The 20769-nt window shown below is 39.4% G+C and overlaps 1 protein-coding gene across 1 annotated transcript in view; it reads left to right on the plus strand.

Annotated features, from left to right (window-relative positions):
• Positions 1 to 2351: 2351 nt before the first annotated feature.
• Positions 2352 to 20769, plus strand: part of unc5cb (unc-5 netrin receptor Cb) — a 148774-nt gene continuing 130356 nt past the window's right edge. Inside the window, exon 1 of the mRNA XM_020925139.2 lies at positions 2352 to 3025. Coding sequence (XP_020780798.1) covers positions 2896 to 3025 — 130 coding nt within the window. The 5' untranslated portion in view covers positions 2352 to 2895. The remainder of the gene's footprint in view (positions 3026 to 20769) is intronic.

Genomic DNA, 20769 nt, shown 5'->3' on the forward strand with positions numbered 1-20769 from the left:
AGTCTGTCCCTTCATTCTGCATTGGACTGTCAGAGTATTTTAAGTGCATCTATTCCAGGCAATGTCATTATGTTAATACCTGAACTATAACTGAAATGGAATGGAGAAGTTTGGCATAAATCATTCTTTAAGGTCCCATATTACGCAAAATTGAACCTTGAGAGCTTTAAGCCATTTTAGAACATTGTTACCGCCTCAAAAACATACCTGGAGTTGTGTTTTGTTTCATTCACACATGTTTGAGTAATCCTTTATTAGTCTGTTTACATATCCAAAGCTCAAAATGTTCTGTTCCACCCTGTGATGTCATGAAGTGGTAGTTTTCAAGTTACCTTTTACCTTTACAACTCCAGATGTATTTTTGATGAGGAAACCACATTATAACATAGAACAGGAAATAGCATAATATGGACCGCTTAACTAGAATTCTGTATAAAAACAAGCTTGGGTTAGGTACATGGAGTATTCAGCTTTACAGTGAGCAAGGAAAGATACTTTACATGTGCACAAAGTAATATGGTAGTGACCTCAGCTTTCCCTTGGGGCTGGTGCTCTCGTCATATCAGGGCCAAACAGAGCACCTTTGGGAGACTGTGGACTGCATCACTATGGAGTCAGCCTGAACCCACCATGTCCTGGGAATATTTACAGGACCTATTGCACCACTGGTCTTCATGGCCTTTGCTTTCCTTCCTGCACACTGCATTTCAACCTAGAGACCTAAACTGAAGAAACACTGCAGTAATTAGGATTGTATTTTTCAATTAAAACATTAAATTATAATCATACTAATTTTCTTTTTTTAAGTACTAGATTTGTCAAAGGAAACGATCTGCCTCAAAGTGTGCTCTCGCTTGCTTTAATTTGGGAATAGGTTTACGCAGAATTCTCCTCTTGGTGTTTGGGACTGGCAGGATTAATTAATACTGAAAGAAGATGGGATTTTGTTGCGAAATTGTGATTAGTGACTAGTTAAAAGCAGGCGCAGTAGTAATAGCTGTAGCCTAGCATTAGTTGAAATTGCAGATGTAGTAATTGCATCAATAATGTCAGATTTCATTTTGTATTATTATTTTGTTCCATCTTTTAACCACTTGGCAGTATTGGTGTACCAAGTTGGATGATTAACCACCTATGCCTGTTATAAATGGATGACAAGGCAGAGTCAAGTGTGTTAAATTTACATACAATATTAACATTTCTATCATCACTCATCATTAGGCAATTTCCTGCATCTATAGCTCAAGATTGAAACACAGATGACTGCTGCCTGCAACATCTGAGTTATCGTGAGTAAGAAAATCTAAATTACACTAATCTTTTAAAAGTAATAGCGTTTGATTTTTATTTTTTATTTTTTTTGTGGAGAGATAGTGTCAAGCTCATATTTCACATTAATCACACAGTGTCAGGGGCATTGCTTAGACATCTGTCATGCATATGTAAGTATGCTGAGCCTTTTATCAGAATCAGTGCAACAAATTCCCCTCTGTGAAGTAAAAGTCGTGTGCATTAGAGTGTGCGCATGAGGCTCATTATATTGATCTGCTTTAGACACATGCTTTAACTTCCCCTAAATAACAATCAGAGTGGCCTGAACAAGGGCAGCTACAAGGACCCGGTCACAAAAATGATGGCTTCCTGTTCCAGTGCCTGTCTTAAAATTAATGACGATTTATGTTCACCAAAACACAGCTAGTAGAGGACGGAAGCACCTGTTTGAAATACTATAGCCTTCTAGTAAATATACTCCCATATGGGGACAAAGGGCTTAGGCTTAGCTATAAACAGAAAAAAGAAAATCTATAGATAGAACAACTAAATCAATTAACAGCATAACACAACAGTTCTTATAATTCCACCTAAGACCACATTTTTTTAATGTTACATACAAAAGTATATTATGTTCCATTATAATTGTTGTTTATGCAGTGTATAGAGGAGTTATTGTCTTTGGGTGCGTCACAAGCTTGGACAAACATTCCTTCAGGGAGGATATTCGATAATGACTAGCCATAAATGACTGTACAAACATTTAAGTTGCATTGAGAAGTTTTACAGTAGTCTATAACATGCTGTATTCATGACTGTTATATTAGGCTATATCATGGTTGTATAGGATCAAAGCACAGAAGCACAACTTTACTTCTATCTTTATAGGTTTAGCACTTAAGCGAAACTAATATTTCTTGAATGATTTGTACATAGACACTACTTTTCCTTTTCCATTATGCAAATGCATAGATCATATGCACGGGCCCGCCCCTGCCTCTACAGCGGACAGACACGAGGCACCTTAGTTTACAGCTCGACCTTAAACGTTGCTAATGGTCGCTTCCATCAGACCTGTGTCATATTCACACTGGATCTTGATTCTTGGGCTGCTGTCCGCCAGGTTTCCGCGCAGCACTTGTCTGTGATTGGCTGAAAGAGCGAGGTGCCAGTCTCCCTAGGAAACGGCTCCTTCACGCGGTTCAGTCCCGTCAGCGGAGCGCGCACACACGGCAGCCTGCGTGCGTACTGGAGCAAGGTGCGAGCGACTTACCGGAGGACTTTTCTGTGCCTGCGCTTGGAATCACCCGGAGCATGAGCTTGCCGTGTTTGCATCGCTGTGTGAATTGTGAGCATTTAAGGGGAAACCAAGACGGAGTTGGCTTTTAATGTCTTCGGATCTGTCGAGGAGCGATGCACACGTTTCTTTTCCTTTAAATTGTAACGTTTCAGGTGTTTGTTAAGCCACAAGACTGGAGATATTTCACCAAGCCATCATTTAACGCAGATTTTTGACTCTACTCGTTTCACATAGGACTACAGCCCCCGAGGTGAGGCTACAATCAGTTCGAGCATTATTTGTGAGAGCGGGACTTGCCTCTGACCGGAGTTTGAGTCTTCATCATGGGCTACGGCGCACGGACTGAAAGAGACTTGAGAGACGGAGGACGAGTGCTCAGACAAGGCGCCCAGATGCGGCGAACTGTGCCCTGGTTGTGTCTTTTCTTGCTGTTGGAAATCACTGCTGCTCAAGGTAAAAGACACATTTTATATTTTTGCCTTAAGATAAAAGTTGGATATCAACTAATTAAAAGTTGTAGAATAGCCTCGAAGCTTAGAGGTGCACTGAACAAAAAGAAACTCCCAATCTTAGATATTAAAATCGTAAGCGCTCGAAACTAGCTAAAATTACTGGTGGCTACTCAAGTTAATGAGGTCCTGCCAAGGTGCGTAATTTGGTTGTAATTGGCTATCCAATTGCTTTACGCGTAACGTGAAACTAATGATAAATGCCTCCCCAAACACGTTGTCGCCTTATTTAAATATTTACGTGTTAGTTCTCCGATTCTTCTCAAACAACTTACTCATAATATTTAAGTATAAATGATGATATCTTGCACGCTTGCGTGTAAACCTCATCTTACTGAAAAATTACATCCCGATTCTTTCACGTCGTCTAAAGAAAAAGCACGTGGACTTCAAAATTAACATAATTGAGAGAATTGAGAAAATCTCATAGTCAGTCTTTAGACTCCAGTATTAGGTTACACTATAGTGCAAAATTAGGAGCTAATTGGAGTATGCATTTCAAAACTCTATAACAGCATGCATTATGGAGGCCACAACCTCTGTGTATTATAAAAGAAAAAAACAAAAACATGTCTAATTCTTTTGCACATCTTTGTTGTGTTTCTAAATAAATGAGTAATTTACAGTCCTAGATAAGATAACTGCTATTCAGTCAAACACTAACTAATGAAAAATGAGGCTAAAGTCCTGAAAGCAATTTCATCTGTTTGCTCAAAATACATGCACACAAGTAAATAATTTTCAGACTTCCGTTGTTTGCCAAAGTGTAATTGTAACTTCCCCAAGTGAGAGAGCCATTTTGATGGCACAGTGCTATATTTCTCCAGCGTGCGGATGTATGCTGCTGCTGAATGATGCTTTGTGTAAACTGAAGGAGCTGTCAGTTCTGGAAAGCATTAAGATAATGCCACAACACCTGAAGCCATTTACTTAATCTGCTGCTCTCGGTGCTGAGTGGGATTCTCGGTCAACAAAGGGCTGCTTGGAAAAACCCATCTGTGGATAGTGTATGTTTAGTATGTGTTTGTACATGCATGTCACATGCCAAGTGTGTATACGTCTCTGGAAGGTACTGTAGGTGGTCTGACTACTGAGAGAGGTCTGAAGTCTGGCTTGGATAGCAGCTGGACCTCAAGACAGACAATTTTGGTTCCAGGATGAAAACAATGGTACTAATAATAATGATGCCTGCTAATAATGATCAGATATATTTCCATATTTACAAAGGTCGTAGTGAATAATTATATGGATCCTAGCAGATGCTATAACTATGTCTCATAAAGCTAATGTACCACAGTAATGTGCATATAGAGTATGGCTGACTGAATGGGTAGTATTTCTTTATTTTTATTTTAAGTAATAAATTATAAATAATGTAATAGTACCATAGCATAATATTCTGGTTCTCTTGTTTAATTTGTTTGGCACTTCTTTAATCCTAGTTTAGATGTAGCCATTAATTATATATTTTTCCACAGTTTTGGCCAGTAACTAAAACTCTTGTTAATGCTTGTTAATATTGGATAGTCTCAGTAATCAGTGCATTCAAGATTGTAGATTTGTTTTCATTTTGCTGTGTCATAAAAATGTTTTTAAAAAATCACTAATCACTAATATTGTACAAGCATAATCTATCTGGAATACTATTGATCCTATGCTAAGATGTAATTCCTATTCAGCAGCCTATGTTCCTCTATAAATTTGACACTGCTTTTCGACCACATCTCCCAGGCAGGGCAGAGGGTGCATGAGTGAGTAACCTTATCTAGCTTTTGCAGCCCTTCCATCTTTCTCGCTCCTACATAGTTAATGAGGAAGAGGGAGCAGAGGAGGAAGAGCAGAGCAGAGGAGTGGAGAGAGGTCCGGTTTCTGAGGGGCCAGGGTGCCATGACATAATAGCCAACCTAGGACCCCCCCCAGAGAGCCTTGTGTCATTGACGAGATAGGAACACGAAACACGGCCCTTCTATGTCCATTAAGGAGTCAATGCAGCAGCAGAACATTGTTGGAGGCTAATTAATGGGCTCTATTTTGGTGGCACTGGAAACTCATTGGTTGTGAAACTACTCATGATTCAAGTAACTCATATTGCTTCATAGTCCTAGTTTGTTCTTAAGACAACATTAGTCTTCCATCGCCATCCTATTTCAGATTATGTTTTTTAAAGGTGCACTGTAAAACCTTTCTTATGAAGGGTTCACCATCTGCTCATCTCCAGGGTGATGTTATTGCTTTGTCTGGGATATTCCACTGTGTAGCATTAAAGAAATATATATTGTATTTATAAATTTTTGGGTGTTTTTATTTCTCAAAACTACTGCAAAAACATTAATAAGGTTAGAGGGCCCACTTCTGCACGGATCTGACCTTTAACTTGGCCTGATGATGTCGCCTGCTTGTCTTCATTGAGATAGTTAAATCAAATGACTTACTAGAGAACATTTCAGGGGAAAAAAACAAAAAACAAAAAAAACATCCACATAGTCTCAAGTAGGTTTCGGACCCTCCACCAGAAAAGTGGACACAGTGCACCTATTAGTTTTGTGTGCAGCCAAATGGCAAGATTTGAACATGTTGTATAATTAAATGTTACTAAACTTGTGAAATGTTGAAAGATTGGCAACATGCATTAGCAGATTTCACATTTGCACATTTTATATTTACTATATTATTTACGAAGACTTGTTAATTCATCTTGGTCTGATATTATTCTTTATACCCTAAGACATTTGTATATTTTTTTCTATCTTCAAAACCCCAAAATCATAACTGAGCCAGAAAACACAAGTCTGGCTCCAACCACTATACTTTTTGTTTCTTTTTTAATGAATGCAAATCTATGCTTATTTTGGCAGACAATATCTATTTAGCATATTAAAACTTGCAATGCGTTTTCTCATGCTGATGTCAATAATGTGCCTGAGAAGTTTCACAATATCTGTTACTTACAAATGTCATCCTATATACCTACCTTTAGCAGTGTAGTATTGTGTCTCTCCTCTAAGGGGAAGATGCTGTAGAAATCAGAGCGCTCATTAACCCACTGAACCCACGACAAAGGCAGACAGGTTGAGGCAGATAGGAGCTTAGGAGCTGCCAGGGAGGAAGGCGAGACTTCTGTGACAGTAGCTGGTTGGGATCTGCTCCTGGTATGTCAGTTGGGCTGTGGGGCGCGTCAGGCATCTGCATTGTCTGCCAGCGTTTTGTGTGGTTTTCACAAAGCTCACGAGAAGCGGGGGGATACAAGGAGTCTACCCGAGAGCCGATTGATGTCTCAGGCCTGGAAATTGTCTGTCGAAGCTTTCAAATGCTGAAGTTGTAGAAGGAGTATATAGAAGGAGCCACGGTGTAATGATGATTTCTGGTGAAGATAAGGGGCAGAAAAGTCTGGGGTATAAAAAAATGTTGTCTGTTCAATCATATTCATATTTTTTTTGCAGTTTTCAAATATTAGAATGTGATGATATCATACATGCATATGGTGGCCAGTTTTCCCTATTGTATCCGACATTGTACTGTCATAACAAAAATTTAAAAGGTACTTCACAAATACTGATAATCCAGATATATTACAACAACTTCAAATTACAACACAATTCTGTCATCATTAATTTTAGCTGCCCCCTATACTAAACATTATTGGCTTAACCGGCAATATAGGATACATAGGATAAAATGCTAAATGTTATAAATATATTTTTTTAAACATGGATGTAAATTGTGAGAAGAAATGAAAACTGATTGCAATAAGATGGTAATTTGAAATGCACTGTGAAAATAAGTGAAAAATAATGTAGTTATGTTGATTTATAGCCTACAGTGTAAGAGTTAATACAAATGTTGTCTTTTGGGTCCTCATCAGCTGACAGAAATGTTAGTACTGAGAGGCAGACATGAAGTGCTGTGATTTGCTGTCTGACCCAGGCTGAGCAGTGATTCTTGGAAGTAAGCTACAGTTTCGATATTGATTTCACATTTGAGTTTGGCTCCGGTGGGGGAGCTGCTAAAAAGGAAGGAGAGACTTGAGGAAAATCTGGACTATTAAATCATCTTTAAGCTCCAATATTCAAACGTACTGTGAGCACAATTTATGAGCGCATAAAGAAAACGTTTGGACATTTTACTTTGAAGGGCTATGATTTATGCTTATGTTATTTGGATGTATTTTGTGTCAGACAGTTGTGAACCTCAAAGCAAAATGGTTAGTAACATTGTATGGTGACTTTTTGAACTTTTAAGAGTAATATTTTTTGTCTAGGCCTAGGTTATTTATTTAGACATTTGTCATTTCATGCATTAATTTCTGAGTTACTGTTTGATTATTCATTCATGCAAAGCTGATTCACAAAATAAAAAAATAAATAAATAAAATGCAGTTTTTTGTCTGCACCATGAAGCCTACATTCAAAGATACATACAAGAACACTGTACTACATTATAGAGTACTTTGAGTCATAAGTAATACTACAGAAAAATACTTGAACTTAGAGCGACACCAGGTAACTTTCCAAAGTTGGCACATCACCGCATTATTCTATGGAAATAGAAAGTTAAAACCATACTTGGGAATATTCTCCAACTTTAAGTGTATGCAGCGTTATTACCCACCTCTGCTTTTAAGTGTAGTATCCTATTTGGGAATCAGTTAAATTTTTCCACATTGCTACCCCTATATCCTCCATATTTCTTCCCCTCCAGTTGATGCGTCCTCTGAGAATCGTTTATGGGGGAAACGTTACAGGATCTTGACTATAAATGGCTTTTAAAATATTGTGAGTCAGTGCGCAGTATAACTTCTTCCCCCTTATTTTTAAACTGACATGAACCCGCGGACCATTACGTACATAGGTAAAAGTGAATGTTATTCCTATCATTATTATTCTAAAAGTCCTCCCCCTGGCCTGACAACTGACTCCGTGGGGAACGCTAACATTACAACCGCCGCGATCATTCCATAAACAGCGCCCGTATGCACAATGAGTGTATTGTGCTAGAGGAGCCAAGCCTTCTACTGTAAATTACCTCTTGTGATAGCGCCCACAAACCGACAACGTGTCTTAGTACAGCAATTTGGTATCACTGAAGGAGGTGTAAAGATTCATGGACATAGCCGGTCGTGGGCAGGTAAAGGAAGGGTGCTAAGTAAACAGTTATATGATGTGATCGTGTAGGGGAATGGGGGGTGGGGGGTCAGAGCGAGCATTGGAAACTGGCTGGTGATAATTACTGTGAAACGTGGCTGCTGAGTTGGCCTCCCTGCTTCCTTGATGTCATATAGCATTGTTATTATAGCACAAAATGTACAGAGAGCTATTTCAGGGCTTGCTGTCGTGGAGAGGGTCAGGAACTTGTCTGCTGTGCCGTTGGCGTCAAGAAAATAACAGTTTTTGACATAGCCAGCCAGTATTTTAGAGCTAACATGATGTCATTTTTTATATAATGCGCAACCAGCTTGTATTTTCTCATTAGCTTTAGTCGCAGAGGATCTTTGCCTACTCAACTGTCTTCAGCTATATAATTTGCAACCAGATTTGTAACCAATTTACATAATGAAAACAAAGACAGAAAAAAATATTTAAAAAAATAAACCTCCCACAACTCACCTCTCTCTCCACACTTATCACACATATAAAACTACAAACCTACACAAAAACCACTGAACAAACAAACATTAAATGTCAGTCAAGTCCAGTTCTGTCAAGATTCAAAAAAGGTGTCCATGTTCATTTGAAAGTACTAGCACAATTTTAAAGCCTTTTGGATCCATTATGACTGATTTTATGAACTGAAATGATCTTTTTTCTCTCTGCTTTTCTCTTCATTAAAGGCAAATCTTAAGATTGTCCTTCCTTTAGATGTATTCCAGCTTGAGACTAGCACAAAAACTGACTTTGCTTGTGACTGAATTTTAATAAGTAATAAAATCAACGTTGAAATCCTTGAAATTCCCACGGTCTTCGAGCCCTAGTTTACCCACAGTTCCTGTGCTAGTTTTCTTTTGTCTGCCTTAATATAAAAATGCTCTTTACCATTCCCTTCGCAAATGAGGTTTTCCTTGGCTGCGTTTAGCAGATCAGACCAGTTTTATTGGTCGCTCTTGAGAACCGTGAAGCCATTTACAGCTGGCTCTCCGCAAATAAACTTGACTTGTGCAGTTTAATAATGATTTCAGATTCCCCCGTGCTATCATCTCCTCTGGTTTTTCCTCAGAGCCGCACAAAAAGGCAGGCGATGCATATGGCTGGTGCAAGGACATAAAGGAGGCCAGTGGGACAGGAGGGTTGGTGGAGAGGTGAGGACAGGGACAGGCAGGCAGGCAGGCAGGCAGAGGAGTGCTATTAATCACACGGTGTGACACTCCCAACTACAGGGGAGCTCCACACCTACACTCACTCCTATTAGCAGTCCATTAGCAGCTCCACTGTCTCTGCATGTCCTGTCCTGTGCTGGGACACATCAGGGACATGTCCAAGTGGCTGCTGCTTTCAGGTGATTCATTCTCAAAACACCGTGGAATATTGACTTTAGGCTAGAAAATGATTTACCGGATTGTGTGACATAAATCAATGATTTTGGATGGAATCTGCCATGTTGTTAGCAAAACATCCATGATGCATTAGCCAGAATGATTAAGAGAAGCTTGTCTCTCACTAACTCATTTGTTGTGGTTGGATAACACAATCCCAAGCGCTCCTGGTGCAGTTTATGTATTCTAGAGTCCCTGGAGTGCAGTTATCATGGCTTGTGACTAAAAGAGTATATATTTGGATACCTCTGTGGCTGTATTGCACTAGAGGTAAATTGATGATACAAATCGTGTCCAAAAACAAACCTTAACGTAAACACAGAATCACATTAGCATTTTAGTATCAAACAAATCAAGAACAGATACTTAACATTTTTAAATGCCAAACTCATCAAAAAAAAAAAAAATCAATGTGCTCTGTTCAATTAAGAAAAAAAAAAAGCTTATGGTATTTGACTTAGTATAGATTTCACATCTGATGCCCTCCCACATGCCATCTTCCTCATTCAGCCTAAGTGGGACTGGATTTACCCCCAGTGGCTGCATTATTAGGGTTATGCCCAAATGACACGATATAAGTGCACTAGACCAGAGCAATGGGCCACTTTTGGGCTTTGTGCAGGGCAAATAATTATGAAGGGGTCAGTAATTGTTCTGAAGGAGAAGGGACAGAGTAGCAGTATGATGACAGTGATGGTGCTGTGACCTGATTTACCCATGATCCCCCTCTGCCACAGAATGACTCTTCAAAGTTGAGGTGCATTAGAGCGGCAGTCGTTTCGGTGTGATTACAGGACCTGCGCCCGGGGGAGAGCAGAGAGGGGGGAGACAGGAGAGGCGGAGGGGAGCGCCACTGTCCCGCTCTTGATCTCTGGTTCATTTTTGATGAGAGATCAGAGTCAACAGAGGGAGAAGCAGAGCCACGAGAGCAGGCTGATATGTACGAGCGCGGAGCCAAAGGGGAGAGTGGAGTGATTATGAGTTAAGTGGCCCTTCTCCAGCCATTAGCAGCAGAGGGCTCACGCAGCACATAGTCGGAGAGAGGAGAAGGACGCACTTCACTGCTGGCCTCTCATTTGGCATTCTGGCACAGTGTCACCCCTGTATCGCTAATGCCCTGCTACGTTTGTGTGCTCTGCTTCTGGCCAGCAAAATGCCATTGTTATAAAGAAATGGACACACAGCTCCATGTTTAGGGATGCACCGATCCAGCTTTTTCACTTCCGATATTGATTTCGATACTATGGCTTTAAAGATCTGTCAGTACCCATTATTAAATGATACTAGAGCAGAGACTGAGAACAGCAAACTGATACAAATGTGTTATGTAGCTGTTTTTTTATCTCTCATATCACTGTAGAACAGCTTTGTGTAAATAAAAATTGTGTAACTTTGTGTAAATAAAAATTCAAACATGGGCCAACTGCGACTGGTAAATAGTCTTATTACATCAATTTATGTCCAACCAGGATATCGGCAGAACCAATATTATGAAACCGATATGCGAGCCTGCAAATTTTTCAGTATCGATGCCGATAGCACAAATCAGTATCATATTGGGGCATCCCTATCCATGTTTATAGGAAACTGGTTCAACAATCAAAAAAATAACATTGGTAAATATTGACCAATTTAGTTCATGTTAATCAAACAGATTTTACTGATGAATACACTGCTAACATAAATGTACTAGCTACAAATTTATGTAAGGGAGCCTCATGGGAACTAAAATCTGTGTACACATAGGCTTCATGATAACCAATTTGGAAGTGTAATATATTGCTGAAGTAAATATAGATGAATATATTATAATATTGAAACCAAACCATAGGGCAGAATTATCCCCAAAAAGATTCTAAATGTACGATACTGTTAAAAAACACAAACTGCATTAAAATAAATGCAGCTTGTTAAACTTTGTGTCTATAATGAGTCACAGAAGTTGATAATTCAGTCTTCTATAGCTCAAATCTCATAATAGTACAAGAAAATAACACATTTTACCCATAAGTACAAAAAAAAAAGTACTGTTCATCTAACTTATATTGAACAATAATTCAATGTAGTATTTATCATGACAGGCGTATGTACACACTTAATTAATGGGAGCGGGGACCTGCCTTCTTATGGGGGCAAAAATCAGGTCAGGTCAGACTTATAAATCATTTATTTTTAGATCTACATGGTTAAAGGTCAAGGTTAGTGTTTAGGTTAAAATTATGCAAGTGTTAACTATTGTTATAGGTTATCAGTGTGCGTCCCCATTGTCAATGTCAATGTTTAAATACTGTACAGACTTGCAGTTATGTGATTTTGAAGCATTAGAACGGTCTTAAATAACGTTATATAATAATAATAATGTGCTTATCATAAGACTTGGATAATTATGTGCTCCCAGAGTCTTGTATTGGTGCCATTCAAAGAGGATTATCATCAAACTAGCAGAGTCAGAGGGATATGAGCGGTGGCGTGGTCACTTTGACTTGTAAACTCTATATGCACAGAGACATTATAAAAGGCCAAAGTGCTGATGATGAGAAGTGAAAGGCCGAGTCAGAAGAAGCTGTTATTTCCCCACAGTCCAGTACCAGTGCTCCCTGCAGCTCTTCTCCCATGATGCTGAGTACAGTGTGGGGTGGAGTGAGGGGTAGCCATAAAGCCACATGGCGAGGGCTTATTCTGAGCACAACATTTTTAGGCCAAACGTGCTGAGCAGCCAGTTTGAAGGTGTGTTGCCTGGTGAGATAATCCAAGCTTAGCGCCGTCGCTTGATGTCGGCACTGCAGGGCTAGAATGTTTTCAGAAAGTCAAAGTAATGCAGGTATAACAAGAACGAAACTCATTTACCACACTTTGATGTAAGTTATTTTGAGAGTTTACTCATAGACACACATATGCAGGAGTTTCAGCCAGTCATGCTTAATATAAACTTTCACTAGTTTTCCTTCAATCATTGTTTGCTTTGTGCACATACGGAACCTGTTATCTAAACAAAAGACCAAATATCTCAAATGTCTACCCATCACTGACACACAGAACAAGGTATCTTAAGCCAGTACTTTTGAAGCAGTCTCAAACCTGGATAGCCTGCACATATACATGTTTGCATAGTTGCCTCCTCATGTTTGCATAGTTGCCTCCTCTAAATTGATGTTATAAGTTCTTCACATCAGTTGCAAAGTATCAATCAATAATAATTTTACCATCTGTTTACCATCTATACCGTCTGTTTTGGTGGCTAATAAATAAAGGCTAATCTAGTTTTATAAACAATAACCAAATTAATAAGTCATCTAAATTATAGTATAATGGTATTATCTTTTCGGAGTATATGAACAAGCAACATCTGAAGGAAAAACTGAAAAACATTTTGTCATCACGCTGGCAACCATACACTGCATCAAGTCTAATCCCACCTCAAACGTATGCATAACCTATTTCGTATTTAGCCATCCAGTGTAATAAGTGGATCTTTTGAGTGAGGACTTTGAATGAAGAGGCTCTTGATTGGCGTCTTAATCCTTGGCTGCCGGTGTGAGTGCTCCTTTGAAGCTGAAGCTTGGCTATAGGTGGAGCTGTGATGAGAAAACCTCACGTCGAAGCGGTACGGTAGTAATGACTATCAGCTCTGACTCACAGCACCTGAGTCACTGCTCACCTGCACCTGTCTCTATGGAAATCCAGCTGTACTGCAAGACTAAATTAAACCTTTAATCCTCAATCTGTGCTGTCTTGTGCTACTGTAGTCTTTTAAATCTGAGCATAGCATTTTTTGTGTTGTAGATTTGCAAAGTTTTCTTCTCATTATCTATTGGAAGAGTTGACCCATGATGCAACTGTTTGGTGTTGTTGCCTGTGGACAGTAAAGCTACTTCTTTAATGAGGCCAGCAATGTCTAGAATGTCAGTACTGTATAAATGCCAGTTAGTCGCAGGGGTGACACAAACACATACTGAGACAGACAAACATTATCACCTTAATGAACAGAGTTTAGGTAGGACAATGTATATATTTGAGTAAAGCAAGAAAAATATGCTGTAACGCCCCAGGTTGTCATGTGGCAACAACGCATCTAATTGCAAAACATTGCTTGTCAAGTTGATTTTCTTGTGAAAACAGTCACAGTGTTAAATGCTAATTATAAAATCTACAAATTTGTTTACCGGTATCTATTGCCATGAGTTGTCTTTTTGGTATTGTTTTGCTAAATCTTGTCTCCATGGAGATGTTGTTGCTTTATCTGGAAAGTGCCACAATATGGCATTAAACTTAAAAATGTTAATAAACATGGATACAAGTAGGTGAAACCACCAAGCCAAGTTATAGGTCAGCTCTGTGGAGATTTCACGCCACTCACAGTAAGAATGAATGCTATTGTATTTCAGAGCATCAAAAAGACATATACTTAAAGAGGGTGTATAATGCTAAATCGATGTCATCAATGCATGTTATTTTCGGGATCACACTAGTTCCCTGTTTGAACCGTCCTTACGGTTAGCTGTAAGATTCTGTGCAATGCTCCACCCACAAGCCAACGTCACTCATGCTCCCAAGTGACAACTCTCCATAAATATACAAAACATGATACAAAACAGTACACAGCGACTTCACAAACTTGTGAAGAAGTTTCATTAGCAGGATTCATGGTGATTGTGTTGTGATAGTGCTCTGAAGGGGGAGTGACTTAACACAGGGAGCAAAAGGAGTGAAGACTGAGAGCGTGAAAAAAGAAAGTGAAACTTAGACATGTTAATGCATTCTTTGCGGTGAATATCATTTTCAGAACAATAAATGTTAAATATGGTACGTGTTAGCAGTTATCAATCCATACAAATAAAATGCCAGTCTTTATATAAATGATGATGCATAACTTTAATGTCATACAGTGAAACATTCTAGGCTAAACGATATCATCTCCATGGAGACAAGCAGGCAGTGGACACCCAATGAGAAAATTTATGATGATGGGCATCTGGTATAAATCCTTATTTGGAGTAGAAAAGTCCCTCCATTCAAAGACAACAGAATGAAAGATGGCTAGAGAGTTTTTGCAGTACTAATGCATTTACCTAGTAGTCTGTGGCATCTTCAGTTACTCGCCGTGGTTGTGGATACAGTGTCACATCCCTTCACTGTGGCGAGTGATGGTGCTTTCCAGACTCTGCTCCCATGTCTGCAACGGAGCAGGCTTGTGGTCTATGTATGTCAGCAGAACAGAGCGGGGGGGAAGGGAGGGAGAGAGAGAGAGAGAGGGGGGGCAGCATAGTCCTGGTCTGAAACATGAGAGCCAAGACCCACGCTCCCCATTTCCTGTCTCCACTTTATCAGCATCTCTCTCTCTCTGCCTCTCTTTAAGGCCCGCCACAGATAAATGTTTGTGTCTTGTTGTTTTTTATGGGGGCGCTTTAGGTCCGCCCACCCCCTTTTCCTGCAGTCGTGCGTCTCTGCTTCATTCCTGTGTCTGCTTTGAGATGCCACAAGAAAAGTTATTGGCTCTGTTTTACATTAGGGGTCCTTAAAGATGGGCTGGGGACGGCTGAAAGGACAATACTGTTGCTTGTTCTTCTAAGGAATATATTTTTACAAGGCTTAAGGAAGGCTTTATTTCCCCACACCGCAACATCAGTCGGTCCTATAGATCTGTGTGTAATACTTGAGAGATGAAAAGCAGCAGTTTTCATTTATGTGACTAAAAAGCTCTTCTTTCCCCCTCCCCTCAATTGTTTTTTTTTTTTTTTTTTTTTAGAACTAAAAGCTTAAAACTCTTGTCTGGAGTCAATTAACAAGTCAAATGGGTACAAATAATAACATGCATGGGAGAAAAACAGTTGACTTTTCAACATGTATTTGTATATTTATGCAAATTTTAACGGCACCAGAGAAAATAAACCTTTTGTAACATGACTATACACTGGACAGCATATTCCACTGTTTCAAAAAAGGCTTTTAAATAGTGTAATGTTTTAATATCCCAAATATTTTGATGGCCATGAAGTGAATGTCTATTCCAAATTGTTATATTTCTATGCTTAGTTGACTTTATAGCAGATTTAGCGCAGCTTTCCCTCCAGACTCCACTGTTGTCTGTGTTGTGTGTGCAGACGACTTGAGCACACACGCCCCTGTTTGTCTGCATATGGACTGTGTGCACGTGTGTGTTTATTCAATAATGACGGAGTCCGAGAAAGTCTGCTTCAGATAAATCTGCCTGAATACCAGACCATTCATCCCCGCGAAATCAATCTTTCTCATAATTCCCCTCATTTTTCTTCCATCTGTTATCAAGCTCGCTGCCAAACAGACTTTTAAACAGAGCAGACCATTACCAGAGGGCACAATTCACTCTGTGTCACTATGCCAGCCTGTAAACTTGTTGTTTTTTCTGAGTGAAATGAGGTGCTAAATTAAAGCCTCACAATTGGTATGCACTGAGTTGTTCTTTGGTGAAAGCTCATGTCGACTTAATGTTGTCAGGACTAAAGTCTTCTCTAAATGTATATGAAAGTGGGCTACTTCCAGTGGAGTAAGGGTTAGCACTTTGAATTGCACAGCGTGATAGCAACGCCGCATCTATTCGGATATTAAGGAGAGGCTATTTTGTAACAATCTGCTACTGGATCTAAAACGTTGTTTTTCTGCCAGTGTACTCGCTGAGCCTGTCCTAACTGAGATAGAATAAATTAAGTGAAAAGGACATTTAACTATTCAATTTAATTGCTCAAAGCGCAGTGCCAAAAATAAGAGGTGAGGGACTATAAATTTTGTCATTTTGGTATTACTGCATTTGGGGGAAAAAACCCAAAACTTTGTACTACAGTTACTGCCTACTGACTGATCAATAATCTCTTGTGTTTTTATGTATGCACAGTTCAACCGCCTATTGGACAGTTTCCTTTGCTCATGTATTTTTGTAAATTAGTCCAGCCATCATCAGTTACCTAGCACCCAACTGCGTGACCCCTTTCCTTCATTTTGCCTTTTGTACCTCTAAGAACACTAATAGTTTTCAAATGGCATGTTTTGTGTCAGCACTTTACCATGTTTGTACGGCATGTGCCATATCTGCTCCATCAGTCCCCGGTGACCTGAGTGCCTTTAACTGGGCCAGGCTCAGCGGGTTTAATCTAAATGGGGCCCAGACAGAAGCCCCACGGTGAAGGGTAACTTTACGACTCCTTACATGTAAAACACACTGTTCCAATCTCTCCCTCTTCACCGACTGGCATTCTTTTCCGCCTTTATAATCTATCACCAAGCTCAAACGTGACTGCTAATGTTTCAAATCTGCCCAAATTAAAGGGTAGAGCATGAAGAATGAGTGGCTGTGTTGCCTTTGATTTGAATGCATTCTTCAGTTTAATGAATGCTATGGAGATGGGGACGATAATGACAGAAAGCAGTGCATGCCCGGACGAAGGGTTCACTGAAGTAAATGTCACCATTATCTGGGAGCTCGAAGTGCTGCATGTGCTACATGGTGTTTGAACACAAAAAGGATTGAAAAGTCAAGTACAGGCTGTTGAATTTACATGGACTCTTTAGGGAATGGATGGAGAAAGTGCACTGGAAATTCATGTTTGGACAATTGCTAAGTTATGCATTAAGTACATGTACAGTTGAAGAAGTATATTAGTTGTGTTAGCACTAGTATGTATTTTGTAGGCATTGTCACAATACAAATTTCTCAAACCATTTCAGTGCCACAATTCTAATTTACAGCATGCTTTTTAATACAATGTGGTCATCGATACCAATTTTAGTGTTAATTGCTATCTGAGTATCTTTTTTCTCAACCCTAGTCATGCATGAAGAAAACAGCTGTTACAGAAGAAAAACAAGAAGTAGTAATTAAAGTCAGAACAGTTTTAAATATATTTTTTTTTACACTAGACTCAAGTTAATAATTGTAAATATGAAAAATGTCATACATGTTTGATTACTTTTACTCAAACTAGCGTTATAATTGCAAGGCTGTTACTTTTGTGCATGGCAATATTAAATATTACCAGGACTTGTTGTGGGAAAGTAGCACACACTCCATAAAGGGATGCCAGTCAGAACAAACATGAAAACCAAATTATTAAGACATAGAAAGTGAAAGAGACAAGCCATAATATATAACACAGCAAAAGTTAAAGGTTTGTGCTGACTGAAGCTCCAGACTTTCAAGGTAAACTGAAAAACTCAGGTGGATGTTTGTATTGATTCCCCTCTCCCCTTTGTTTTGAGCCTCTGACATTTGCACAGTCATCTAAATCAAAGAGAGATCTGAGCTTTTCCTAAAACAGCCCAAACATAGGACTCAGCCCCTGTGTCTATAGTTAAGCACTATTCCACTGAGTTCTGTAAACAAATCTGTTGTTTGCTGTTTAACCTCCACGAGCCTCACCACCGCTCGGGCATGAAAAGCCAAAACATTCACACAAACAGTTATTGTGATCTCTGATAGAAACCATTTTTGCAGCTGCATGGAGTGACGCAGTGCAAAGTCTTTCCTTAAATCAACTCCAGAAACTAAATCTGGTTTGGAAAGAATGAGTGGTCGTGGTGAGATGACAGGCTTGTTGCTCTAGCTCCAGACCAGTGTGAAAACAGTGAGGTGGGTAGCGCGCAGCTGCAGCGAAGTCAGCGCGCGTCTGTAAGCTGATCCGCTGTAATGGCCTGTTACAGATATGCTGGAGCATGTGGAGGGGAAGCCATAAGTCAGTGGTGACATGGCCTGCACAGGGGTTCCCATAGATTTGGTGTTTGATAGGATGGTAACTAGATACTCCCAGTTAAGTCATTTGTACTTTTGGAGTGTATTTTCCAAACGTTTACATTTACTCGGGTAAGTTTTGAGAGGTGAGATGGGTAGCATACTCGCTGTTGCCAGACAATCCTCCACTGCTGGTCTGGATACAAAGTAGCTGTAAGGATGCACAGTTCTGCAAAGAAAAGATTTTTTGGACCAGAATTGCATGTAGATTTGGAATATATTTTTTTAAAAGTAAGATTCTGTACTGTACATTCTAAACTATTGCAGGAGCATTAATATTTTTGAAAGTACGATTGTTACACCTCATAAACTAAAGAATCCCATGAATTTCAGAACATGTTTGTAGAGGTACAACAGGTACAACAAGATTTTTGACTAAAACGATATTTTGTTTTTTGCAGAGGACATTCTTTTATCTAAATAATTGCAGTATCAATGATTTGATAGTTGCAGCAGCTCAAATGGCAGTTTAGATTCTATTGTGATATATTGTGTAGCCCTACTGTAAAAGTAGCAATAGTAGTTTGCAGGCTGTAGTAGCAGTGAAGTAAACAGGCATCGTGGGTAGAAGGTTATTTCACAAACAGTGTGATCTGACATTTGTGTGATGCCAAGCTTTTGTACAGGTAAGAATAAAATGGCACAGCGGTCGTGGCAGAAAAAGCAGCAGCTGTAGTAGAGGATTTAGGTGTGCATATAAAACACATCATTTGCTTTTAAATGTTCTGACTGAACTTAATCCACCATTAGGCCTAGCTAAAAGATATCACACACCGGAAAGCTCTTTTGACAGTTCCAGGCTCAAACAAACTGAAAAGTTGTGCATTGGCAAACATGCTTGGTGGTTGATGATTTGCTATGGTAAATCCAAAGGCAATATCATGATATATTTGCCATGTACTTTTACTATTTTTGTTTTTTCAGTATGTTATTTCAACTAGATAACTTTTATTTGAATGTGTCTTTGTTCTTTTCCTTATCTTCTGCTGATAAAGGTTAACAAATCTCCCAGGTAAAGCTGTTGGGGGAGGAGCCCATGCTCTTCTTAATCATCCCTCCTGATGAGCCTCCTTCATAGGGAGCTGTGTTTTATATCCCCCTACAAACATTCCATAGCCTCACATTTGCACACGCACATCACTTAATCACTGTATTTCTGTTTTTACAAGTCTACAAAGACTTACTAGCTGTCTGCAATCCACTTTTTTGTTAGCACAGTTTTCATGCCAAATGTTTTATTTAGCAGCCTGCTCCAGCCTTAGACCCCGCCAACTAAAGCAAAGCAGTCCAGAGCAGGAGATGAGGAAGAAGACACAAAGAACTTGAGATAGTGTGGTTTGTACCCACTGCAAAACCAGGCTAAGAACATTAAGAATCCAGGCATGCTAACCCCGGGCTATTCTGGGCTGCTTTGTGTGGCTTTTGTTCATGAGAATGAGGCAAAATCTGGTAAACAAATGCAACAATGTACTGTAAGGATCAAGCACTTTAACCACCTCTTATGCATATTTCCACATTCCCATATTTTCTTGTTGAGGTAATCTGAAACACATTGTGTAGTTTTCCACTGGAATACCAGATACCCCCATGGGCTGGTTCTTGTTGTGGCAGTCATTTTCCTGTTTTTACATTGATTGAATTTAAGGTTATACCAAAAAGGACCCTGGCGTAGAAAACAGGATACTTGAGGTATAGTAGTATTCAGATGTACTAATTCAGGGAAAGCTCTGGGAAAAAAGCCTATTCTAATTGGTATTATGTTACCTAACTAACTTGCCCAACAATCCAAGTGGCGCCAGATTTAAACTGCATCTAAATAGGTCTAACCCAGGTCTATATAGTACTAAACCATTGCTAATGCAATTCTTAATGAAGGATTTAAACAAGGAGAACAAAAATATTAACACATTTGCCTCTCAAGTAAACATATACTAGTATCGCAGAGGACCCTGAGTACCACCTGAAGCAGCCCACGTACCACCAGAAAAACTGCACTAAAACTAAGCCAAAACAGTCACTCCTCTCTTTCTATATGCATACTGAATGCCTTATATATGATATGAACATACGAATTATTCATTTTGCCCTTGGCCCATCGCAGAAAACACCTGGCAATTTAATAAAACAAGACATACCGTGTATTAAAATAAATGCTACTTTTCTCGTTGCTATACCACACATAATGCACGGTGCTGTAAACTCATTCCTCCATCTTAGCACTGGCTGCAGTTAGGTTTAATACACACCTGACAGAATGCTATATATACCTTCTCGGGAATTTGGACAGAACATGTCAAATCCAAGTCCGCCGTGTCAGTGGAGACTCCCCCCTCAGTGTGAAGCCTGTGGTCAAACAGTTAGGTCACAACACGGGACATAAAGACAATATAACAAGACATGGGCG

This window comes from Boleophthalmus pectinirostris, unplaced genomic scaffold (genome assembly GCF_026225935.1).
Source record: "Boleophthalmus pectinirostris isolate CB_2022bp ecotype Guang Dong unplaced genomic scaffold, ASM2622593v1 HiC_scaffold_18, whole genome shotgun sequence".
Taxonomy (NCBI): domain Eukaryota; kingdom Metazoa; phylum Chordata; class Actinopteri; order Gobiiformes; family Gobiidae; genus Boleophthalmus; species Boleophthalmus pectinirostris.